The 23,819-nt window shown below is 49.5% G+C and overlaps 1 protein-coding gene across 3 annotated transcripts in view; it reads right to left on the minus strand.

The window, feature by feature from the left end:
- gpatch1 (G patch domain containing 1) overlaps nt 1-23,819 on the minus strand; it is an 82,452-nt gene that overhangs the window by 32,056 nt on the left and 26,577 nt on the right. For all 3 annotated transcript variants that reach the window (XM_085991914.1, XM_085991913.1, XM_085991912.1), the window contains exons 6-13: nt 16,382-16,440; nt 15,105-15,350; nt 11,765-11,912; nt 11,577-11,656; nt 8,733-8,937; nt 2,542-2,814; nt 1,595-1,773; nt 938-1,065 (exon numbers count right to left, since the gene is read on the minus strand). In XM_085991914.1, the coding sequence (XP_085848040.1) occupies nt 938-1,065; nt 1,595-1,773; nt 2,542-2,814; nt 8,733-8,937; nt 11,577-11,656; nt 11,765-11,912; nt 15,105-15,350; nt 16,382-16,440 (1,318 nt within the window). The remainder of the gene's footprint in view (nt 1-937; nt 1,066-1,594; nt 1,774-2,541; nt 2,815-8,732; nt 8,938-11,576; nt 11,657-11,764; nt 11,913-15,104; nt 15,351-16,381; nt 16,441-23,819) is intronic.

Raw genomic sequence — 23,819 nt, forward strand, 5'->3', positions numbered from 1 at the left:
GCTGCACTGTCGGAGCTGGCTTCCTTCAGACGAGACCTTAAACCCGAGCTCCTGTCTGCCTCGCCGGTGCTTCAGACGGATGCTGAAAGGCCCCATTATTTGAAGAGTGCAGAGTTCTCCCGGCAACATGGCCAACATTACTCTCTCAGCCTCCTAAACCCTGATTAACTGCTCGTTCATATCATTGCTGATGTGGGATCTTGCTGTTTGCTAACACATAGAAACATAGAAGATAGGAGCAGGAGTAGGACATTCGGCCCCTCGAGCCTGCTCCGCCATTCAATGAGATCATGGCTGATCATCCAAATTCAGTACCCGGTCCCTGCTTTCTCCCCATATCCCTTGATCCCTTTAGCCGTAAGAAATATATCTAACTCCTTCTTGAATATATTTAATGAATTGGCCTCAACTGTCTTCTGTGGTAGAGAATTCCACAGGTTCACCACTCTCTGGGTGAAGAAATTCCTCCTCATCTCTGTCCTAAATGGCTTACCCCTTATCCTTAGACTGTGACCCCTGGTTCTGGACTCCCCCGACCATCGGGAACATCCTTCCTGCATCTAGCCTGTCCAGTACTGTCAGAATTTTATAAGTTTCGATGAGATCCCCTCTCATTCTTCTAAACTCCAGCGAGTACAAGCCCAATCGACCCAATCTCTCCTCATACGTCATTCCTGCCATCCCAGGTATCAGTCTGGTGAATCTTCGCTGCACTAACTCCATGGCAAGAACATCCTTCCTCAGATAAGGCGGCCAAAACTGCACACAATACTCAAGGTGTGGTCTCACCAAGGCCCTGTACAACTGCAGCAAGACATCCTTGCTCCTGTACTCAAATGACAAAGAACACAGTGACAATCATCTCACTTCAGCGTAACTCTGTGTGAAATTGCCTCGAGTTGTTACAATTTTGGAGAATCCGGTGCTCCGTACATACCCAGGGTAGGGATCCGGGACGTTGAATCGTTTGCAGAGTAGTTTCTCAGGATGCCACTCAAACTTGTCCCTGGTGAGACTCCCAAACATCTTCATTTTCACCGCAGCCTCTTTGTCACGGACATCACCCTGTGCAGAGAGAGGGGAGGAGAGCAGTCAAAAGCAGGGTCACCGGGAGGGTCAGACACTCACTGCCAGGGGCTGCAGATTCAAAATCCAATCCAATCCTACCCATGGTGCTCTGGGGGGTGGGTGTGGGAGGCGGGGGGGGGGGGGGGGGACCCCGGGTGAGACTGACGGGCTGAATTCCCGTTCTGGTGATCATGTTATCTGCTGTTCTGCTGCCCCAGCGCTGATCAGCTAACTCTGCAAAGATCGGGACTCCCTGTGTGGCTCCGTGCGACACTGGGGGGATTCACTCACTCAGCTAACTATTCACATCCACGTGGCCACGCACTCAGCAATGAAATGGCATTTGTAAAATTACAGTTTATATCCCGCAGGCACTCGGGGAATGTGGTCAGTTAAGACGCCGCTTCTCTCTCTCTAAATCAATACCAGGGACACGTGCAGTTCGGGTGCTTTCTGTTGAGTCCTGTGACCTTTGCCCTGCCTGCTGAAGGTCAAAGGCCGGCCCTCAGGCTCAGCGTTGCCGTACCTCCTGCTCTTCAGGCACTTCCACCTTGTCCGCGTCCTCTGCAAACTTGCCGCGCATAAAGCGGGACGACAGCGAGACGCTGGTGGGACGATACAGCTCGGCTGCGCGGCCAAACTCGTCCTGCTCCCGGGCTCGCTCCCATTCCGTCATGCTGGGGTCCAGGCTGCTGTGCAGGGCATCTAGGAGAAGGCACATACATCAATACTGGGGCTAAAAGGGTGAAATCACGAGGACAATTTGCACAGACTGGGCTTGTATTCCCTCGAGTGTAGTAGATTAAGGGGTGATCTAATCAAAGTGTTCAAGATGATTAAAAAATTTGATACAGGAAACTTTGGTTTATCCGGAGGTTAACTGTCCGGAATGCTCGAGCCACCGGCAAAAATCAGGAGCCGTTTCGTTAGGTTTTTTTTTCTTTTCGTTGCTTTTTTTTCCACCAGTCAGGCTCTGCAAGGTCTCGCTGAAGCTGTTGCTAAGCTACAGAGACGCTTGCAAGGTACGGCCGACTGTTTAGAAGCTGTAACAGGGTTTGTTGCCAGATACGGAGCTCAAAATCTCCGTATGTTTCAACATTAACGCTGGTGTGTCCGGCAGTTTTGATGGGACGGCAACAGCTCGGTCCCGTCGGTGCCGGATAGCACAAAGTTTCCTGTAGTGTAGATAGAGAGAAACTATTTCCTCTGGTGGGGGGAGTCCAGAACAAGGGGGGCAGAACCTTAAAATCAGAGCCAGGCCGTTCAGGGGGTGATGTCAGGAAGCACTTCTTCACACAAAGGGTGGTGGAAATCTGGAACTCTCCCCTATAAAAAGCTGTTGAGGCTGGGGGTCAATTGGAAATTTTGCAACTGAGATAGATCGATTTTTGTTGGGCAAGGGTATTAAGGGTTACGGAGGCCAATTGCAAAGGCCCGACAGTAAAGCAATAACCTCAATCTCGGATAACTTACCACTCTGTCCGGACCTGAGCTTCTCCACATACTCCTCGTACCTCTTCTGCTTCTCAGGATCCTTTAGAAAGGGTTTAAATTCGCTCGATCCCGCGACCCTTCCTCCGCCAAGTGCCGCGAGCTGCGGAGCCCAGGGCTTCTCCGAGGTTGGTGCCTGGGATCGGTTGGAGAGATCCCGGGAGGCGGGAGCACGGCACGCTGCCTGCTGCTGCTGCACCTCCTTCAGTCTCTCCTGGTCTTTTGCAGCTAGTAGCTCGAACACTGAGCGGGGACCTGGAGATACAGAACCGAGTCGGTTACTGAGCACCTTCAGCTCACCAGAAACCATCCAGGACATAAATGACAGAATTCTATCGACATCAGTTCATCAATAACCAACAACAGCTTGCATCATCTATAGAGCGCCTTTAACCTAGTAACACGTCCCAAGGTGCTTCACAGGAGCGTTAGCAAACAATATTTGATCCCGAGCCACATTTACTGCTACCCCAGGTACTGTACAGGAAACTCTCGTTTAAACGGCAGCTAAATATCCGGAATTCTCTATTAACCGGCAAAAATCTCACTCCGAAAACACCTCCATAACCGGCAATGGCCCGACAGTAAAGAAGTTGGTGTACCAAGGTAAAGGGGTTTAGGAAGAGAACGGAGCATGGGGGGGTAAGACAGTTGAAAGCTCTGCCCCAGTGATGAAGCAGAGATGATAACAAACCAAAGTCTACTGCAGGAAACTCTCGTTCAAACGGCACCTAAATATCCGGAATTCTCTATTAACTGGCAAAATTCTCACTCCGAAAACAACACCTCAATAACCGGAAATGTTGCCGAGTCCGAGTCAGAGTCTCCCGCGGTGGCTGAGATAGTCAGTGGGGGTAGTTCTCCAAACTGCCACGACTCGGCGTCTTGGTGCTGTCGGAAGTCCGAACACCTCAATAACAGGAGTCTGACTCTCCCGCGCTGCCGGTAGTCTCTTCTGATCCGCCATTTTACAGGGGTACTGTGTGTCTCCTGCGCTGCTGGTAGTCATTGCATTGCATTACCCTCAACTGGCAGTACTGTACTTAATCAAGCATCTTCCACCATCCATTTAACACAACATTCTGCAGGTGAGTACCCAATTACTGTATACTGCACAGTTCTTGATTTTTTTATTTTCTTTGTTAAAAATAGCTTCGGTAGATAACCCTCTCCATCATCTGGAATTTTTGATCAACCGGCAACACGCCGGTCCCGTCAGTGCCGGATACCAAAGAGTTTCCTGTATTTACTTTTACCCAAAAGCTTGGTCAAAAAGGTATGTTTTAAGGAGTGTCTTAGAATCACAGAATGGTTACAGCACAGAAGGGGGCCATTCGGCCCGTCGAGCCCGTGCCGGCTCTCTGCAAGAGCACTCCAGCTAGTCCCGCTCCCCCGCCCTTTCCCCACAGCTCTTGTCGCCTTTGATTCGTCTGCCAATCACCTTAAATCTGTGTCCTCTGGTTCTTGACCCTTCTGCCAATGGGAACACTTTCTCTCTATCTACTCTGTCTAGACCTCTCTAGAATTGGACACAATACTCCAGTTGAGGCCAAACCAGTGTTTTATAAAGGTTCATCATAATTTCCTTGCTTTTGTACTCTATGCCTCTATTTATGAAGCCCAGGATCCCGTATGCTTTTTAACTGCTTTCTCAACCTGCCCTGCCACCTTCAACGATTTGTGCACATATACCCCCAGGTCTCTCTGTTCGTGCACCCCCTTTAGGATTGTACCCTTTAGTTTATATTGCCTCTCCTTCTTCCTACCAGAATGTATCACTTCGCACTTTTCTGCGTTAAATTTCATCTGCCACGTGTCCGCCCATTTCACCAGCCTGTTTATGTCCTCTTGAAGTCTATCACTATCCTCCTCGCTGTTCACTATACTTCCAAGTTTTGTGTCATCTGCAAATTTTGAAATTGTGCCCTGTACACCCAGGTCCAAGTCATTAATATATATCAAGAAAAGCAGTGGTCCTAGTACCGACCCCTGGGGAACACCACTGTGTACCTTCCTCCAGTCAGAAAACAACCGTTCACCACTACTCTCTGTTTCCTGTCACTTAACCAATTCCGTATCCATGCTGCCACTGTCCCTTTTATTCCATGGGCTTCAACTTTGCTGGCAAGCCTATTATGTGGCACTTTGTCGAACGCCTTTTGGAAATCCATGTACACCACGTCAACCGCATTACCCTCATCAACCCTCTCTGTTACCTCATCAAAAAACTCAATCAAGTTAGTTAAACACGATTTGCTTCTAACAAGTCCGTGCTGGCTTTCCTTAATTAATCCACACTTGTCCAATTGACTGTTAATTTTATCCCCGATTGTCGTTTCTAAAAGCTTCCCCACTACCGAGGTTACACTGACTGGCCTGTAGTTGCTGGGTTTATCCTTACACCCTTTCTTGAACTAGGGTGTAACATTTGCAATTCTCCAGTCCTCTGGCACCACCCCCGTATCTAAGGAGGATTGGAAGATTATGGCCAGTACCTCCGCAATTTCCAACTTAACTTCTCTCAGCATCCTAGGATGCATCCCATCCGGTTCTGGTGACTTACAGGAAACTTTGGTTTATCCGGAGGTTGTATGTCCGGAAACCTCGATCTAACGGCAGAAATCAGCAGCCGTTTTGGTTAGGTTTTTTTTTTTTAAAAACAGTCAGGCTCTGGAAAGCGTCTCTGTAGCTTAGCAACAGCTTCAGAGACGCTTCGAAGGTATGGGCCGAGTGTTTACAAGCTGTTTCTAAGCAACAGTGTTTGTTGTCAGATACGGAGATGAAAACCTCCGTATCCTTCAACATTAGCGCTGGTCTATCTGGAAGTTTTGATAGATCGGCAGCAGCTCGGTCCCGTCGGTGCCGGATATCGCAAAGTTTCCTGTATCTACTTTAAGTAAAGCCAGCCTTTCTAGTACCTCCTTCTTGTCTTAAACATAGAAACATAGAAGATAGGAGCAGGAGTAGGCCATTTGGCCCTTCGAGCCTGCTCCGCCATTCAATGCGATCATGGCTGATCATCCAAATTCAGTACCCTGTCCCTGCCTTCTCCCCATATCCCTTGATCCCTTTAGCCTCAAGAAATATATCCAACTCTTTCTTGAATATATTTAATGAACTGGCCTCCACCGCCCTCTGTGGCAGAGAATTCCACAGGTTCACCACTCTCTGGGTGAAGAAATTCCTCCTCATTTCAGTCCTAAATGGCTTACCCCTTATCCTTAGACTATGACCCCTGGTTCTGGACTCCCCGGCCATCAGAAACATCCTTCCTGCATCTAGTCTGTCCAGACCTGACAGAATTTTATAGGTTTCGATGAGATCCCCTCTCAATCTTCTAAACTCCAGCGAGTATAACCCCAATCGACACAATCTCTCCTCATACGTCATTCTTGCCATCCCAGGTATCAGCCTGGTGAATCTTCGTTGCACTCCCTCCATGGCAAGAACGTCCTTCCTCAGGTAAGGTGACCAAAACTGCACACAATACTCAAGGTGCGGTCTGACCAAGGCCCTGTACAACTGTAGCAAGACATGCTTGTTCCTGTACTCGAACCCTCTTGCCACGAAAGCCAACATACCATTTGCCTTCTTAACCGCCTGCTGCACCTGCATGCTTACCTTCAGCGACTGGTGCACAAGGACACCCAGGTCTCTTTGCACTTCCCCTTCTCCCAATCTATTGCCGTTCAGATAATAATCTGCCTTCCTGTTTTTGCCACCAAAGTGGATAACCTCACATTTATCCACATTATAGTGCATTTGCCATGTTTCTGCCCAATCACCCAACCTGTCCAAATCGTACTGGAGTTTCTCGGCATCCTCCTCACAGCTTACCCTCCCACCCAGCTTTATGTCGTCTGCAAATTTGGAGATTTTACATCCAATTCCCTCGTCCAGATCATTTATATTGTGAACAGCTGGGGTCCTAGGACCGATCCTTGAGGTACCCCACTAGTCACTGCCTGCCACTCGGAAAACAACCCGTTTATTCCAACTCTTTGCTTTCTGTCCGCCAACCAATTCTCTATCCAAGTCAATACCTTGCCCCAATCCCATGTGCCTTAATTTTGCACGCTAATCTCTTGTGTGGGACCTTATCGAAAGCCTTCTGAAAGTCCAAATACACCAAATCCACTGGTTCTCCCTTATCTATTTTAGAAAGACAGAAAGGTTTAGGGAGGGAATTCCAGAGCTTAGAGCCTCGGCAGCTGAAGGCACAGCCGCCAATGATGGAGCGATGGAAATCGGTGATGTGCAAGAGGCCATAATTGGAGCAATGCAGAGATCTCGGAGGGCTGTAGGGCATTACGGAGATAGGGAGGGGCGAGGTCATGGAGGAATTTGAAAATAAGGATGAGAATTTTAAAATCGAGGCGTTGCCGGATCGGGATCCAATGTAGGTCAGCGAGCACTGGGGTGATGGGTGAATGGGACTCGGTGCGAGTTCTGATACGAGTCAGGAACCTGGCAATCAAATTGCTCAACACATCCAGAAGCGCTCAGAACTTACAAACTGGCAGTAAATAATACTGCCAACACTCCACGGAGACTTCCTGCGATGTCATGAGAGGGACTGCTACTGTACGGTGAGCGCAATCCCTCTACCGCACAAAACTATGCTGCAGAACAAACTGTAAGCAGTTCAATCCTGCTCCCTCACCCGGTGTCCATCCTTCATGTGTGAGCCTAGGCAGCAGGCTATTCCACCCGTTGTAAGCCGTGGCTCAGTGGGCAGCACTCTTGCCTTCGAGTCAGAAGGTCGTGGGTTCAAGTCCCACTCCAGAGACTTGAGCACAAAAAAAATAGGCCAACACTCCAGTGCAGTACTGAGGGAGCGCCGCACTGTCGGAGGGTCAGTACTGAGGGAGTGCCGCACTGTCGGAGGGTCAGTGCTGAGGGAGCGCCGCACTGTCGGAGGGTCAGTACTGAGGGAGCGCCGCACTGTCGGAGGGTCAGTACTGAGGGAGCGCCGCACTGTCGGAGGGGCAGTACTGAGGGAGCGCCGCACTGTCGGAGGGGCAGTACTGAGGGAGCGCCGCACTGTCCGAGGGGCAGTACTGAGGGAGCGCCGCACTGTCCGAGGGGCAGTACTGAGGGAGCGCCGCACTGTCAGAGGGGCAGTACTGAGGGAGCGCCGCACTGTCCGAGGGGCAGTACTGAGGGAGCGCCGCACTGTCAGAGGAGCAGTACTGAGGGAGCGCCGCACTGTCGGAGGAGCAGTACTGAGGGAGTGCCGCACTGTCAGAGGGGCAGTACTGAGGGAGCGCCGCACTGTCAGAGGGGCAGTACTGAGGGAGCGCCGCACTGTCAGAGGGGCAGTACTGAGGGAGCGCCGCACTGTCAGAGGGGCAGTACTGAGGGAGCGCCGCACTGTCAGAGGGGCAGTACTGAGGGAGCGCCGCACTGTCAGAGGGGCAGTACTGAGGGAGCGCCGCACTGTCAGAGGGGCAGTACTGAGGGAGCGCCGCACTGTCAGAGGAGCAGTACTGAGGGAGTGCCGCACTGTCAGAGGGGCAGTACTGAGGGAGCGCCGCACTGTCAGAGGAGCAGTACTGAGGGAGCGCCGCACTGTCGGAGGAGCAGTACTGAGGGAGCGCCGCACTGTCGGAGGGTCAGTACTGAGGGAGCGCCGCACTGTCGGAGGGGCAGTACTGAGGGAGCGCCGCACTGTCGGAGGGGCAGTACTGAGGGAGCGCCGCACTGTCGGAGGGGCAGTACTGAGGGAGCGCCGCACTGTCGGAGGGGCAGTACTGAGGGAGCGCCGCACTGTCGGAGGGACAGTACTAAGGGAGCGCCGCACTGTCGGAGGGACAGTACGAAGGGAGTGCTGCACTGTCGGAGGTGCTGTCTTTGGATGAGACCTTAAACCGAGGCCCCGTCCTCCCTCTCAGGTGGACGTAAAATATCCCATGGGCACAATTCGAAGAAGAGCAGGGGAGTCCTGGTCAATATTTATCCCTCAACCAACATCACTAAAACAGATGACCAGGTCATTAACAGATTGCTGTTTGTGGGAGCTTGCTGTGCACAAAGTGGTTGCTGTGTTTCCTACATTACAACAGTGCCTACACTTCATTGGCTGTGAAGTGCTTTGGGACGTCCCGAGGTTGTGAAAGGCGCTATCGAAATGCGAGTCTGTCTTTCTTGCATCGAACATCATTCTTTCTGACCTTGGAGAGCACCTTCTCCGAGCAGTTCTCGTCGCTGCGTTGCGTTCAGCTGGTGCCGGCCCTTTGGTCCCGCGTCAGCGCTGAGCTGCCCCTCTGATGCCACGAGTGCTTGCGCCATGGCGGTGCTGACGGTCCCCGGTGCCACGACTGGTCGGAAATAGTGAACCGGCCTGTAGTCCCTCGGCAGCTCGGGGGGGCCATAAACCTGGTACAACGGGCAAGGTGTTAGACTGAGAGCGCCTATGACAAACCTCCTCCCCGGTCTCCGCACAGAGGACCGCCCCCCCGCCCCGCTCTGTCACAGCGCTGATACAATGCAGGAGGGCTGGTGATTTACTGCCACTCCGCTCCCAGCACAGTCAATGCTCTAGAACCTTTGTGGAAAAGCGTAGAACGTGAACATCAACCACACTGTGCACTCTCTAATTTTAGAATGATAACAGCACAGGAGGCCATTCGGCCCATCGTGCCTGTGCCGGCTCTTTGAACGAGCTCTCCAATTAGTCCCACTCCCCCTGCTCTTTCCCCACAGCCCTGCACATTTTCCCCTTCAAGTATTTTACCCAATTCCCTTTTGAAAGTTACTACTGAATCTGCTTCTACCACCCTTTCAGGCAGCGCATTCCAGATCACAACAACTTGCTGTGGAAAAACATTCTCCTTCCCTTCCCCTCCCCTCCAACCAACCACCCCCCACCGCCCCCCTCACAACCCCCGTCCTCCGGTCACTTTGCCAATCACCTTAAATCTATGTCCTCTGGTTATGATCAATTATGGGGGCGGAGCCTCCATTTTAGCCCCGCCTGGTGGGGAGGGGAGGTGAATAGGGCAGGACAGGGCAGGGCGGGGTAGCTTCTCGTGGGTCAGCTCCGGTCCCGGCAAAAATAGCCATTCTCAGGTCCAGGAGGAGCAGGGTGGGGGCGGTGGGTAGGTCACTCTGGCTGCCCACCTCTGCTCCACGGTCTTTTCCGTGCCCGGGAGTCCCTGGAGAGGGAATGTGCAGTGCCCGCCCGTACGTGACCGGTGGGGCAACCAATCTGTGCCCCAGAACTAACGGAGTCTCATTAACTGCGTTCAGTTCTGGGCACCCAACCTCAGGAAGGATATATTGGTCTTGGAGGAGGCACTAACTTGGCTTGTAAGAGAAACTATTTACGTGGTATGGGTATCAGGGGATGTGGAGCAAAGGCGGGTAAATGGAGTGGAGGTACAGATCAGCTACGATCTAACGGGATGGGGAACAGGCTCCAGGGGCTGGATGGGGAACAGGCTCCAGGGGCTGGATGGGGAACAGGCTCCAGGGGCTGGATGGCCAGTCTTGCAGCCAAAGAGATCTGTCTTTAAACGTCGTGCCAGCGCTGCAGGGGAGTGAGGCCAGACTGACGTTCAGCAACGCTTCTATTTAAAGTCCATCTTTAGAGAGAAAGTGGGTGGCATGTTTATTATTTCATGTATCAAAGAGATGGATATATATTTCACTCGGTTACACTGTTTCCTCGCCTGTCTTATGTTAGTGCAGAGCCTCTCTCAAGGAGGGCCCGGTATTGAAGATTTACTGCAAAATACCAGAAGAGCTGCACAAAAACCCAATAAAGTAATAAACAAATTTGCAGAATGGAGGAGGACATTCAATCTGCTCTGCGCGGAGGGAGTATCACATGGTGGGGGGTGATGCATTCCAGTAGCTGGTGTAGAATCAGAGTTCACCATTACAATCCCTGGCTCTCATTATCCTTTACCTGTATACTGGGCCCATAACAGTACTCTCCAGATTGTAGAGGACCCGTGGGCTGCTTACTGAGTGGCTGGTGGCGTTGGATGCGGGAAACTCTCCAGCCAGCCCCATGGAACCAAACGCGAGTCAGGAACACGAGGAAACCATGGGCTCAATCAGGCAGTGCCTGTTAACCCCGTGTCTCTGCGCTGCTGAGTTACACACAGCACAGAAACAGGCCATTCAGCCATGCCAGTATTTGTGCTCCACACAAGCCTCCTCCCACCCTCTTCATCTCACCCTATCAGCATATCCTTCTATTCCTTTCTCCCTCATGCGATTATCCAGCTTCCCCTTAAATGCATCTGTGCTATTCCACCATCTACAAGGCACAAGTCGGGAGTGTGATGGAATACTCTCCACTTGCCTGGATGAGTGCAGCTCCAACAATACTCAAGAAGCTCGACACCATCCAGGACAAAGCAGCCCACTTGATCGGCGCCCCATCCACCACCTTAAACATTCACTCCCTCCACCACCGGCGTACCGTGGCTGCAGTGTGCACCATCTACAAGATGCACTGCAGCAACTCGCCAAGGCTTCTTCAGCAGGACCTCCCAAACCCGCGACCTCTACCACCTAGAAGGACAAGGGCAGCAGACGCATGGGAACACCACCACTTCCAAGTTCCCCTCCAAGTCACACACCATCCTGACTTGGAAATATATCAGCCGTTCCTTCATCGTCGCTGGGTCAAAATCCTGGAACTCCCTCCCTAACAGCACTGTGGGAGCACCTTCACCACACGGACTGCAGCGGTTCAAGAAGGCGGCTCACCACCACCTTCTCAAGGGCAACTAGGGCTGGGCAATAAATGCTGGCCTTGCCAGCAACGCCCACATCCCATGAACGAATAAAAAAATAATACGCCTCAACCACTCCCTGTGGTAGCGAGTTCCACATTCTCACCACTCTCTGGGTAAAGCAGTTTCTCCTGAATTCCCGATTGAATTTCTTGGTGGCTATCTTATATTGATGGCCCCTAATTTTGGTATTCCCCACTCCTCTTTTCTTGTCTGTTACCATACAAACAGGCACACGTAAAGCAGACTAGACGACAGAGCAACTACCTTTTTGGATTTAGTCAACTTGGATCCCAAGGAGAAGCCCTCCAGCAGTTTTCCGATGTATCCTGTCTGAGCGTCCAAACCTGCACACACAAAGTCTGGTTTCAGTTAATGCCACAGGGTCCACGCAAAGTTGTGTGCCCCAGAGCACCCTGCAGGAAGCTCCCCTTCCCCACCCTGCGCTCACTCACCTTTCGCCTTCTTGTATTGCTGCGGTGCTGTCCAGCCGTACAGCCCGTCCCCTGGCTCTTCCTCTCCCAGCACCATATCGTACCGTGATAGCGTATCCCTGGTGTAAATATCGTCGTCATCTTCCTCAAGCGCACCCACACCAAACGCCTTTTAATAAATAAATATAAAAGAACACGTCTTCAGCGTGACATTCCGGTGCCCGCGCTTCCCGTGACTTTACCAGGATACCAAACACCTTCACAAACGGGTGGGGAGGGGTGGGGGCAACATTCCTTTTAAGCTGCGCAGCACTCCAGGGGTCCCGCGCAGCTGGTGAGCTGGCTTTTAAATCAAAATAAACCATGCATGCACGGACTTCTGAATGGGTCACGCAGCCCAAAGAAACATTCGAGGGAACATTGGGTAGGAATAAATGGTCAGTCAATGTGAACTTAGCTGGACTCCCACCAGCTGTTCAAACCTGGACGGTTCAGTACAGCCTCTGGGGGCGGGGACCCAACAACAATGACTATACTTACAAAGTAATTCAATGTGAAACCCTTAGTGGCATCTTTAAGATGAGACCGGTTGTATTATAAATGCTAGTTCCTTCGTTCTTTCCTTAGCTCGTCTGTATAGATTATCGAACACTGTGTTTGTGGGTAGAGTTGCTATATTCTCCTCCAATGCCTCTCCTCCACTGTCCAGCTCAGTGGGACTCTCGTCCAGGTCCACTCTTACCTATCCAATTGTAGCCAGAGAATCACCTGCATCGGCTTCTCTACCCGCTCCCGCTCCGTTATCTCTGGAGCCCCCAAGGATCTATCCTTGGCTCCCTCCTATTTCTCATTTACCTGCTTCCCTCTGCGACATCATCCGAAAACACAGCGTCAGTTTCCATGTGGACGCTGACGACACCCAGCTCCACCTCACCACCGCTGTCTCGGATTTGTCAGACTGCTCGTCCGGCATCCAGTCCTGGAGAGGCCGCAGTTTCATAGAAACATAGAAAAATAGGAGCAGGAGTTGGCCATTCGGCCCTTCGAGCTTGCTCCGCCATTCAATATGATCATGGCTGATCCTCTATCTCAATACCATATTCCCGCTCTCCCCATACCCCTTGATGCCTTTTATGCCTAGAAATCTATCTCCTTCTTAAATATATTCAGTGACTTGGCCTCCACAGCCTTCTGTGGTCGAGAATTCCACAGGTTCACACCCTCTGAATGAAGAAATTTCTCCTCATCTCAGTCCTAAATGTCCTACCCCGTATCCTGAGACTGTGACCCCTGGTTCTAGACCCCCCAGCCAGGGGAAACATCCTCCCTGCATCCAGTCTGTCGAGCCCCGTCAGAATTTTATATGTTTCAATGAGATCCCCTCTCATTCTTCTAAACTCTAGTGAATACAGGCCTAGTCGACCCAATCTCTCCTCATACGACAGTCCTGCCATCCCAGGAATCAGTCTGGTGAACCTTCGCTGCACTCCCTCTATGGCAAGTATATCCTTTCTTAGGTAAGGAGACCAAACGGCACACAGTACTCTAGGTGTGGTCTCACCAAGGCCCTGTATAACTGTAGTAAGACATCCTTGTTCCTGTACTCTAATCCTCTTGCAATGAAGGCCAACATACCATTTGCCTTCCTAACTGCCTGCTGCACCTGCATGTTTGCTCTCAGTGACTGGTGTACAAGGACACCCAGGTCCCTTTGTACATCAGCATTCCCCAATCGATCACCGTTTAAATAATACTCTGCCTTTCTGGATAACTTCACAATTGTTTCCTCCAATTAAACACTGCGAAGACCGGAGCCAATGGGCAGGATTTTCATTGGGCCGTGGAGTCGGGATTGGAGGCGTGCGGGGGGTGAAAATCCCGAAATCAGGGGTCCCAACTCCATCCCGCACCCAAACCTGCCTCCGTGCCAGTTTCAAAGGAGGCGGGTACCCGCCTACCCGAGGCGGGAAGGGATTAGTGCCAATTAACTGCCTGTTAACAGGCAGTTTTTAGCCTAATCCCTATTTTTAAGGTTGAAGTGTGGGATTCCCGACGGCTCCAAACCACGCCAAGTTAGAGGAGGCGGGCCGTCGGGTTGAAGGAGGGGTCGAGATGTCGGTGTTCAGGTGAGTGATGTGTGCAAAGGTAAGTGTGTTTGGTATGTGTAAAGTGATTAAATAAGTCTAAATTACCTTTTCTTACCTTTTCAGCCTTCCTTCCTTTAGGTCCCGGGAGTCCCTCATCTCACCGGCACAGAAAGCAGAATGGCTGCGATCTGTCAAAAGTGACAGCCTGCAGCTTTCTGTGCAGGAGAGATTTCTAACTGAGTCTGTGGAGAAGGACTCAGGTTAGAAGTAAGACTGTCAGTGTTTGACAGCTTCAAACAGCTGTGAAACACTGATATTACATCTGTCAAAACCTCTTGACAGATGAAATTTCAGTCTGTGACGTCACCTATTGCCGGGTGGCCCTTAATTGGCCTGCTGAGCCCGCTGGGCGGGCTCAACAAAGTCAATCTAGTTAAAATCGCGTGGATTGGCCACATCTCGATGGAGGCGGGACGACAACCCCGAAAGTTGTAGTCCCGCCTCCAACCCGGCTCCGGAGTTAAATTCTTGCCCTTTGTCTTCAGTCCCCGCCACAAACTCCGTTCCCTCACCACCGACTCCATCCCGCTTCCTGGCCAATGTCGGAGGCTGAACCTCTGGATCTATTTGACCCTGAGCTGAGCTTCCAACCCCATATCCTCTCTATCATCAAGACCGTCTACTTCCACCTCCCTATCATCACCCGTCTCCGTCTCCGCCTTAACCCATCTCCTGAAACGCTCATCCATGCCTCCGTCACCTCCAGACTCTCCAGGCCGGCCTCCCATTCTCCAACCTCCATAAACTTAGACTCAGCCAAAACTCTGCTGCCCATATCCTAACTCGCACCAAGTCCTGTTCACCCATCACCCGTGTTCACTGATCTATACTGGTTCCCAGTCCACCAACTCCTCAAATTTAAAATTTTCATCCTCCTGTTCAAATCCCTCCATGGCCTCGCCCCTCCCTATCTCTGTAACCTCCTCCAGCCGCTACAATTCTCATCCTCCTGTTCAAATCCCTCCATGGCCTCGCCCCTCCCTATCTCTGTAACCTCCTCCAGCCGCTACAATTCTCATCCTCCTGTTCAAATCCCTCCATGGCCTCGCCCCTCCCTATCTCTGTAACCTCCTCCAGCCCTACAACCCTCCGAGATCTCTGCACTCCTCCAATTCTGGCCACTTGCGCTTCCCCGATTTCCTTCGGTCCACCATTGGCGGCCGTGCCTTCAGTTCTGTAATATGGCCAAAAGCCAGCTGCATTAGTAGGTTCACCTGCCCGGTGATGCCGAGTTTCCTCCCCTTGCTGGATTGGACATCGCCCAGTAGATTCCTGGATCTGTCGGAGTCCATGCTGAACAAGCTAAAGGACCCCTCTCCAGACGCTCCGTACAAAGCCTTGCGAGGATCAATCCCGCTGTACCCAAGCCCGTGCCGGTCATCCTTTTGTGTGAAGTCCATCGGCATCACGTCTTTTGGTGCGAAGGTGATGTTTTCGGGCTGATACTCATCCTCTTCCTCCTGGAGGGAAAACCAGAGACCACACTTGGATTCCCCATTAAATTACATCAAAACTTTGAAATTACGATGCAATATTAAAGATAGGAAGAACGTTGGTATGAAACTCCTTTGAGTGTTTAGGAACAGAAGAACAGGAGGAGGCCATTCAGCCCTTCGAACCTGTTCCGCCATTCAATTAGATCATGGCTGATTAACTCCATCTACCCGTCTTAGTTTGTAACCCTTAATACCCTTAAGGTCTAACAAAAATCTATCAATCTCAGTTTTGAAATTTGCAATTGACCCCCAGTCTCAACAGCTTTTTTGGGGGGGGGGGGGGGGGGGGGGGGGAAAGAGTTCCAGATTTCCACCACCCTTTGTGTGAAGAAGTGCTTCCCGACATCACCCCTGAACGGCCTGGCTCTAATTTTAAGGTTCTGCCCCCTTGTTCTGGACTCCCCCCACCAGAGGAAATAGTTTCTCTCTATCGACCCAATCAACTCCTTTAATCTTAAACACCTCGATTAGATCACCCCTTAATCTTCTAAACTCGAGGGAATACAAGCCCAGTCTGTGCAGCCTGTCCTTGTGATTTAACCCTTTTAGCCCTGGTATCAGTCTGGTGAATCTGCGCTGCTCCCCCTCCGAGGGCACTATATCCTTCCTGAGGTGCGGGGCCCAGAACTGAACCCAGTTACTCCAGGTGGGGTCTGACCAGGGCTCTGTACAGCTGTAACATCACTTCCACCCCTGTGTACTCCAGCCCCTGGAGATAAAGGCCAACATTCCATCAGCCTTTTGAATTATTTTTTGTACCTGTCCACTAGCTTGGAGTGATTTCTTGGGCCCCTAAATCTCTCGGCTCCTCCACAGTTCCTCGTCTCTCACTATTTATCTTTCTTAGGTCCAAAGTGGATGACCTCACACTTCCCCACATTCAACATTCACTAAGATCACACGGTGTAGCACTGCTGGTAACTGAGTGCCAAACACTGGGGAATCGAGAGGTTTACTCAACGTGGACACACGAGAGTCGGGACTGCACGACGTACCTGCGATTCTTCCTCCCCTTCGCCAGGCAGGGAGCACCCGTATACTTTCACACCCGTACCTGTGTGGCAGACAAAACACAAACACAGTAAGCGAGGGTGCGCCTTCTGACTACGTCCAAGGTCCCCTGAAAGCTCAGTCAGTAGCTGAACGATACATGACTGGGGGCCCAGGTGTGATCCCTGGTCTCCACCAAGCTGGCAGAGGTCAGCCCAGCCTGTGGTGCTGCAATTAGCCTCAGAGCCCTGGGCTGGGGGGCGGGAATCAGACAGAGTTTTCGCTCCTGATCACTTTTTTTTTTTAAAGTGGGTGTCTAATGCACAGACCAGAACTAGAGGCCATCAATATAAGATAGTCACTAATAAATCCAATAGGGAATTCAGGAGAGACTTCTTTACCCAGAGAGTGGCGAGAATGTGGAACTCGCTCCCACAGGGAGTGGTTGAGGCGAATAGTATAGATACATTTAAGGGGAAGCTAGATAAGCAGGAGGCAGAAAGGAATAGAGAGTTATGCTGATCGAGTGAGATGAAGAGGGGTGGCAAGAGGCTCATGTGAAGCATAAACACCGGCACGGACCAGTTGGGCCGAATGGCCTGTTTCTGTGCTGTAAATACTTTCTAATACTTTGTAAACTAAACTGCTGAGAAATCCACATGGGTAGAGTTCCTGCTGGACGGATGCCAAGTGCACACTCCATAGGGATTCACCCCACTTACCTCAATACAGAGACTTCAGGTGCAGGTTGGCAACAGCCCAGGTTTAGGCACCCCGTGTGTGCCCTTTCCATAATGGGGCACCCCAAAATCAAAACCCAGCAACCCCCTCCCTAACAACACTGTGGGAGAACCTTCACCGCAGGGGCTGCAGCGGCTCACCACCACCTCAGGGCAATTAGGGATGGGCAATAAATGCCGGCCTTGCCAGCGATGCCCACACCCCGAGAATGTATTAAAAATAGGTGTTTGCCCTTTCTAACCTGCATACAGTACTCTAACCATGGCCTGACCAATGCTATGCTTCTTTACTCTGTACTCCGTGCCCCTTTTAATAAAATCAAAGAATCTATTGGCATTTCTATGCCTTTATCTCCCTGCACTCGCACCTTCAGGGAGTTCTGTATTTGGATTGGTCTCTCTGCTCACCCACACCCCTCAGTGTCCGTCCTTTAACTGTATAGCTCCCATTCCTTGGTTGCTCCTCCCAAAATAAATGATCCCATACTTACCCACATTAAATTGCATTTGCCACCTGTCTGCCCATTCCCCTGACCTGTCTCAGTCTTCCTGAAGTCTGTTACAGGGCTTCTTGCTATTTGCCAAACCTCCTACTTGTGTGTACTCAGCAAATTTCGACATTCTGTTCTCTATGCCCAAGTCCAAATTATCTATAAATAAAAAGTGAAGCATGCACGTCCAACCAACTCGACTCCTCTCCGAGAAACGCCCATTTACCCACACTCTCTGTTTCCTGACAGTCAGCCAACTTTCAATCCCTGCTGTTCATTTCCTCTTGTACCATATGCCTGCATTTGTTTCTAACTGGCCACTTTTGAGACCTCAAACACATTTACCAAAATGGTACCGGGGATGAGGGACTTCAGTGATGTGGCGAGACTGGAGAAGCTGGGGTTGTTCTCCTTCGAGCAGAGAAGGCTAAGAGGAGATTTGATAGAGGTGTTCAAAATAATGAAGGGTTTTGAACGAGTAAATAAAGAGAAACTGTTTCCATTGGCAGGAGGGTCGGTAACCAGAGGACACAGATTTAAGGTGATTGGCAGAAGAATCAGAGGCGAGATGAGGAAACACTTTTTTACGCAGCGAGTTGTTGTGATCTGGAATGTGCCTGAAAGGGCAGTGGAAGCAGATTCAATAGTAACTTTCAAAAGGGAATTGGATAAATACTGGAAGGGGGAAAAAATTACAGGACTACGGGGAAAGAGCAGGGGGAGTGGGACAAATTAGATAGTTCTACCAAAGAGCCGGCACAGGCACGATGGGCCGAATAGCCTCCTTCTGTGCTGTATCATGCTACGATACCTTCTCATCCTTGTTTTCAAATCCCTCCATGGCCTCGCACCTCCCTATCTCCATAACCTTCTCCGGCCCCACAATCCTCCGAGATCTCTGCGCTCCTCCAATTCTGGCCTCTTGCGCATCCCTGATTTTAATCGCTTCACCATTAGTGGCCGTGCTTTCAGCAGGTATGTTGGCCTTCGTAGTGAGGGGGTTTGAGTACAGGAACAAGGATGTCTTGCTGCAGTTGTACGGGGCCTTGGTGAGACCACATCTTGAGTATTGTGTGCAGTTTTGGTCGCCTTATCTGAGGAAGGATGTTCTTGCCATGGAAGGAGTGCAGCGAAGATTCACCAGGGATGGCAGGAATGACGTATGAGGAGAGATTGAGTCGATTGGGCTTATACTCGCTGGAGTTTAGAAGAATGAGAGGGGATCTCATTGAAACTTATAAAATTCCAACAGGACTAGACAGACTAGATGTAGGAAGGATGTTCCCGATGGTCGGGGAGTCCAGAACCAGGGGTCACAGTCTAAGGATAAGGGGTAAGCCATTTAGGACAGAGATGAGGAGGAATTTCTTCACCCAGAGAGTGGTGAACCTGTGGAATTCTCTTCCACAGAAGGCAGTAGAGGCCAATTCATTAAATATATTCAAGAAGGAGTTGGATATATTCCTTAAGGCTAAAGGGATCCAGGGGTATGGGGAGAAGGCAGGGACAGGGTACTGAATTTGGATGCTCAGCCATGATCTCACTGAATGGCGGAGCAGGCTCGAGGGGCCGAATGGCCTACTCCTGCTCCTATCTTCGATGTTTCTATGTTTCTGCCTGGGCCCTAAGCTCTGGAATTCCCCGCCTAAACCTCTCCGCCTCTCTACCTCTCTTTCATAGAAACATAGAAGATAGGAGCAGGAGTAGGCCATTCGGCCCTTCAAGCCTGCTCCGCCATTTAATGAGATCATGGCTGATCATCCAAATTCAGTACCCCGTCCCTGCCTTCTCCCCATATCCCTTGATCCCTTTAGCCTTAAGAAATATATCTAACTCCTTCTTGAATATATTTAATGAATTGGCTTCAACTGCCTTCTGTGGTAGAGAATTCCACAGGTTCACCACTCTCTGGGTGAAGAAATTCCTCCTCATTTCTGTCCTAAATGGCTTACCCCTTATCCTTAGACTATGACCCCTGGATCTGGACTTCCCGGCCATCGGGAACATCCTTCCTGCATCTAGTCTGTCCAGGACTGACAGAATTTTATAGGTTTCGATGAGATCCCCTCTCAATCTTCTAAACTCCAGTGAGTATAAGCCCAATCGACACAATCTCTCCTCATACGTCATTCCTGCCATCCCAGGTATCAGCCTGGTGAATCTTCACTGCACTTCTTCCATGGCAAGAACGTCCTTCCTCAGATAAGGCAACCAAAACTGCACACAATACTCAAGGTGCGGTCTCACCAAGGCCCTGTACAACTGTAGCAAGACATCCTCGTTCCTGTACTCGAACCCTCTTGCTACGAAGGCCAACATACCATTTGCCTTCTTAACCGCCTGCTGCACCTGCATGCTTACCTTCAGCGACTGGTGCACAAGAACACCCAGGTCTCTTTGCACTTCCCCTTCTCCCAATCTATTGCCATTCAAGTAATAATCTGCCTTCCTGTTTTTGCCACCAAAGTGGATAACCTCACATTTATCCACATTAATAGTGCATTTGCCATGTTTCTGCCCAATCACCCAATCTGTCCAAATCGTACTGGAGTTTCACGACATCCTCCTCACAGCATACCCTCCCACCCAGCTTTGTGTCGTCTGCAAATTTGGAGATATTACATCCAATTCCTTCGTCCAGATCATTAATATATATTGTGAACAGCTGGGGTCCTAGGACCGATCCTTGCGGTACCCTACTAGTCACTGCCTGCCACCTGGAAAATGACCCGTTTATTCCAACTCTTTGCTTTCTGTCCGCCAACCAGTTCTCTATCCAAGTCAATACCTTGCCTCCAATCCCATGTGCCTTAATTTTGCACGCTAATCTCTTATGCGGGACCTTATCGAAAGCCTTCTGAAAGTCCAAATACACCACATCCACTGGTTCTCCCTTATCTATTTTACCAGTTACATCCTCAAAAAACTCCAGCAGATTAGCCAAGCATGATTTACCTTTTGTAAATCCATGTTGACTTTGTCCGATCCTGTCACTGCTTTCCAAGTGCTCTGCTATTACATCTTTTATAATGGATGCAGGGCAGAACTAGGCCAATATCCACTACTAATTACTATCCAAAAAAGAGCTACCAAATTTTGGAAACACCTAAAAATGAGCAACCCCCACTGCTATCATTACGAAGCCCTGAAATGCCAAGAGAGGATCATAAAGAAGAGTCCCCTCAGTCAACTAGTCCTGGGACTCAGTGAAGTAACCACTAACACTACTAATAATAACCAGCCCCAGGACAGTGACATCGTAGCACAGAGAATTCGACCCAACACAATTGTCACTGAACAAAAGGAAAAATATCTGACATATTGGACAGAAACAACAAAAACCCAAAACAAACTCGATTGCTACTTGGCCCTAAACAGACAATACAACATGGCTGAATACCTGACCACGGTAAAAGATAGCAAATTGAGAAAAACCTTGACTATGTACAGACTTAGTGAGCATAGCCTGGCCATCGAAAAAGGCAGACACAGACAGACCTGGCTGCCAAGAGAGGACAGGATATGCTCTCACTGCAGTCAGGGAGTGGTGGAGACAGAGATGCACTTCCTCACAGCTTGTGGAAAATATCAGGGCATAAGGGGGAATTTCTACCCAAAATTCATAAAAATATGCCCTGAATTCAAAAATTTGAATGACGACCAAAAACTCCCATACCTATTAGGGGAACAGAGAAATTGCGTAACTTTAGCGGCAAACTATGTCACAGCTTGCCATAAGCAGAGGGACAACCATTAAATCTAAGAAAAGAGTATATACATATTATATGAGTGTATATTTATACACACAGGGATATATCTGTTTATACACTGTATGGATAGATCTGCGTTTATGTGTTCAACCATAAATGTTTTCTTCGGTGCTTTGGCAACATAAGATGTACCTTGTCATGCCAATAAAGCAATTTGAATTGAATTGAATTAATGGACTCTAGCATTTTCCCCACTACCGATGTCAGGCTTACCGGTCTATAATTCCCCGCTTTTTCTCTACCACCTTTTTTGAATAGTGGGGTAACATTAGCTACCCTCCAATCCATGGGTACTGTTCCAGAGTCTATTGAGTTCTGGAAGATGACCAGCAATGCATCTACTATTTCTAGAGCCACTTCCTTAAGTACCCTAGGATGTAGATTATCAGGCCCTGGGGATTTATCGGCCTTCAGTCCCATCAATTTTCCTAACACCATTTCCCTACAAATACTGATTTCTTTCAGTTCCACCCTTTCATCAGACCCTACGTTCCCCAGTATCTCTGGGAGGTTATTTGTGTCCTCCTTTGTGAAGACAGAACCAAAATATGTATTTAGTTGGTCTGCCATTTCTTTGTTCCCCATTATAAATTCCCCTGATTCTGACTGCAAGGGACCTACGCTTGACTTCACCAATCTTTTTCTCTTCACATATCTATAAAAGCTTTTACAGTCAGTTTTTATGTTCCTTGCAAGCTTACTCTCATATTCTATTTTCCCTTTCTTAATTAATCCCTTTGTCCTCCTCTGTTGAATCCTAAACTGCTCCCAATCCTCAGGATTATTGCTTTTTCTGGCCAATTTATATGTCTTCTCCTTGGATCTTATGCTATCCTTAATTTCCCTTGTTAGCCACGGTTGAGTCACCTTTTTTGTTTTATTTTTATGCCAAACTGGGATGAACAAATTCTGTAGTTCATCCATTCGGTCTTTGAATGTTTGCCATTGCCTATCCACCGTCAACCCTTTGAGTGACATTCCCCAATCAATCCTACCCAACTCGCTCCTCAGACCATCGTAGTTTCCTTTATTTAAATTGAGGACCCTAGTCTCTGAGTCAACTACTTCATTCTCCATCTTAATGAAGAATTCGATCATATTATGATCGCTCCGACACAGGGGGCCTCGTACAACAAGATTGCTAATTAATCCTTTCTCGTTACATAATACCCAGTCTAAGATGGCCTGATCTCTGGTTGGTTCCTCGACATATTGGTCCAGGAAACCATCCCGTAAACACTCCAGGAATTCCTCCTCCACAGTATTGTTACTAATCTGGTTAGCCCAATCTATATGTAGATTAAAGTCACCCATGATGACAGCTGTGCCCTTATTGCATGCTTCTTTAATTTCCCTTTTAATGCCATCCCCAACCTCCGCCTTACTGTTTGGAGGTCTATATACCACTCCCACTAACGTTTTCTTCCCCTTAGTATTTCTCAATTCTACCCATACAGATTCCACATCATCAGAGCTAATATCCTTCATTACAATTGTGTTAATCCTTTCTTTAACCAGTAATGCTACCCCACCTCCCTTTCCTTTTTGCCTATCTTTCCGGAATATCGAATACCCCTGGATGTTGAGTTCCCAGTCCTGGCCTTCCTTGAGCCACGTTTCCGTAATCCCAACCAAATCATATTCGTTTACCTCTATTTGCGCAGCCAATTCATCCACCTTATTACGAAGGCTCCTCGCATTAAGACACAAAGCCTTCAGGTTTGTTTTTTTAACGTTCTTAGAATTATTATTTACTGTGGCCACGTTTGATTTAAACCGTTGATTTCTCTGACTGCCACTTTTGCTTTTCTCCTTCCTATCTTTTGCTTTTATCCTTGTTTCCCTTTCCTCTGTCTCCCTGCTCAGGTTCCCAACCCCCTGCCATTTTAGTTTAAACCCTCCCCCAGAGCACTAGCAAACACTCCCCCTAGGACATCAGTTCCAGCCCTGCCCAGGTGCAAACCATCCGGTTTGAACTGGTCCCACCTCCCCCAGAACCGGTTCCAATGTCCCAGGAACTTGAATCCCTCCCCCTGGCACCATTCCTCTAGCCACGTATTCATCTGAAATATCCTTCTATTTCTACTCTGACTAGCACGTGGCACTGGTAGCAATCCTGAGATTACTACCTTTGAGGTCCTATTTTTTAATTTACCTAACTCCCTATATTCCGCTTTTAGGACTTCATCCCGCTTTTTACCTATATCATTGGTGCCTATATGCACCACGTCAACTGGCTGTTCACCCTCCCCTTCCAAGATGTTCTGCAGCCGCTCGGAGACATCCTTGACCCTTGCACCAGGGAGGCAACATACCATCCTGGAGTCTCGTTTGCGGCCGCAGAAACGCCTATCTATTCCCCTTACAATAGAATCCCCTATTACTATAATAATAATAATAATAATAATAATCAACTTTATTGTCATTGTTAGTGCACAAGTG

This window comes from Somniosus microcephalus, chromosome 6 (assembly GCF_052327205.1).
Source record: "Somniosus microcephalus isolate GS21.2 chromosome 6, FLI_Smic_1.0, whole genome shotgun sequence".
NCBI lineage: Eukaryota > Metazoa > Chordata > Chondrichthyes > Squaliformes > Somniosidae > Somniosus > Somniosus microcephalus.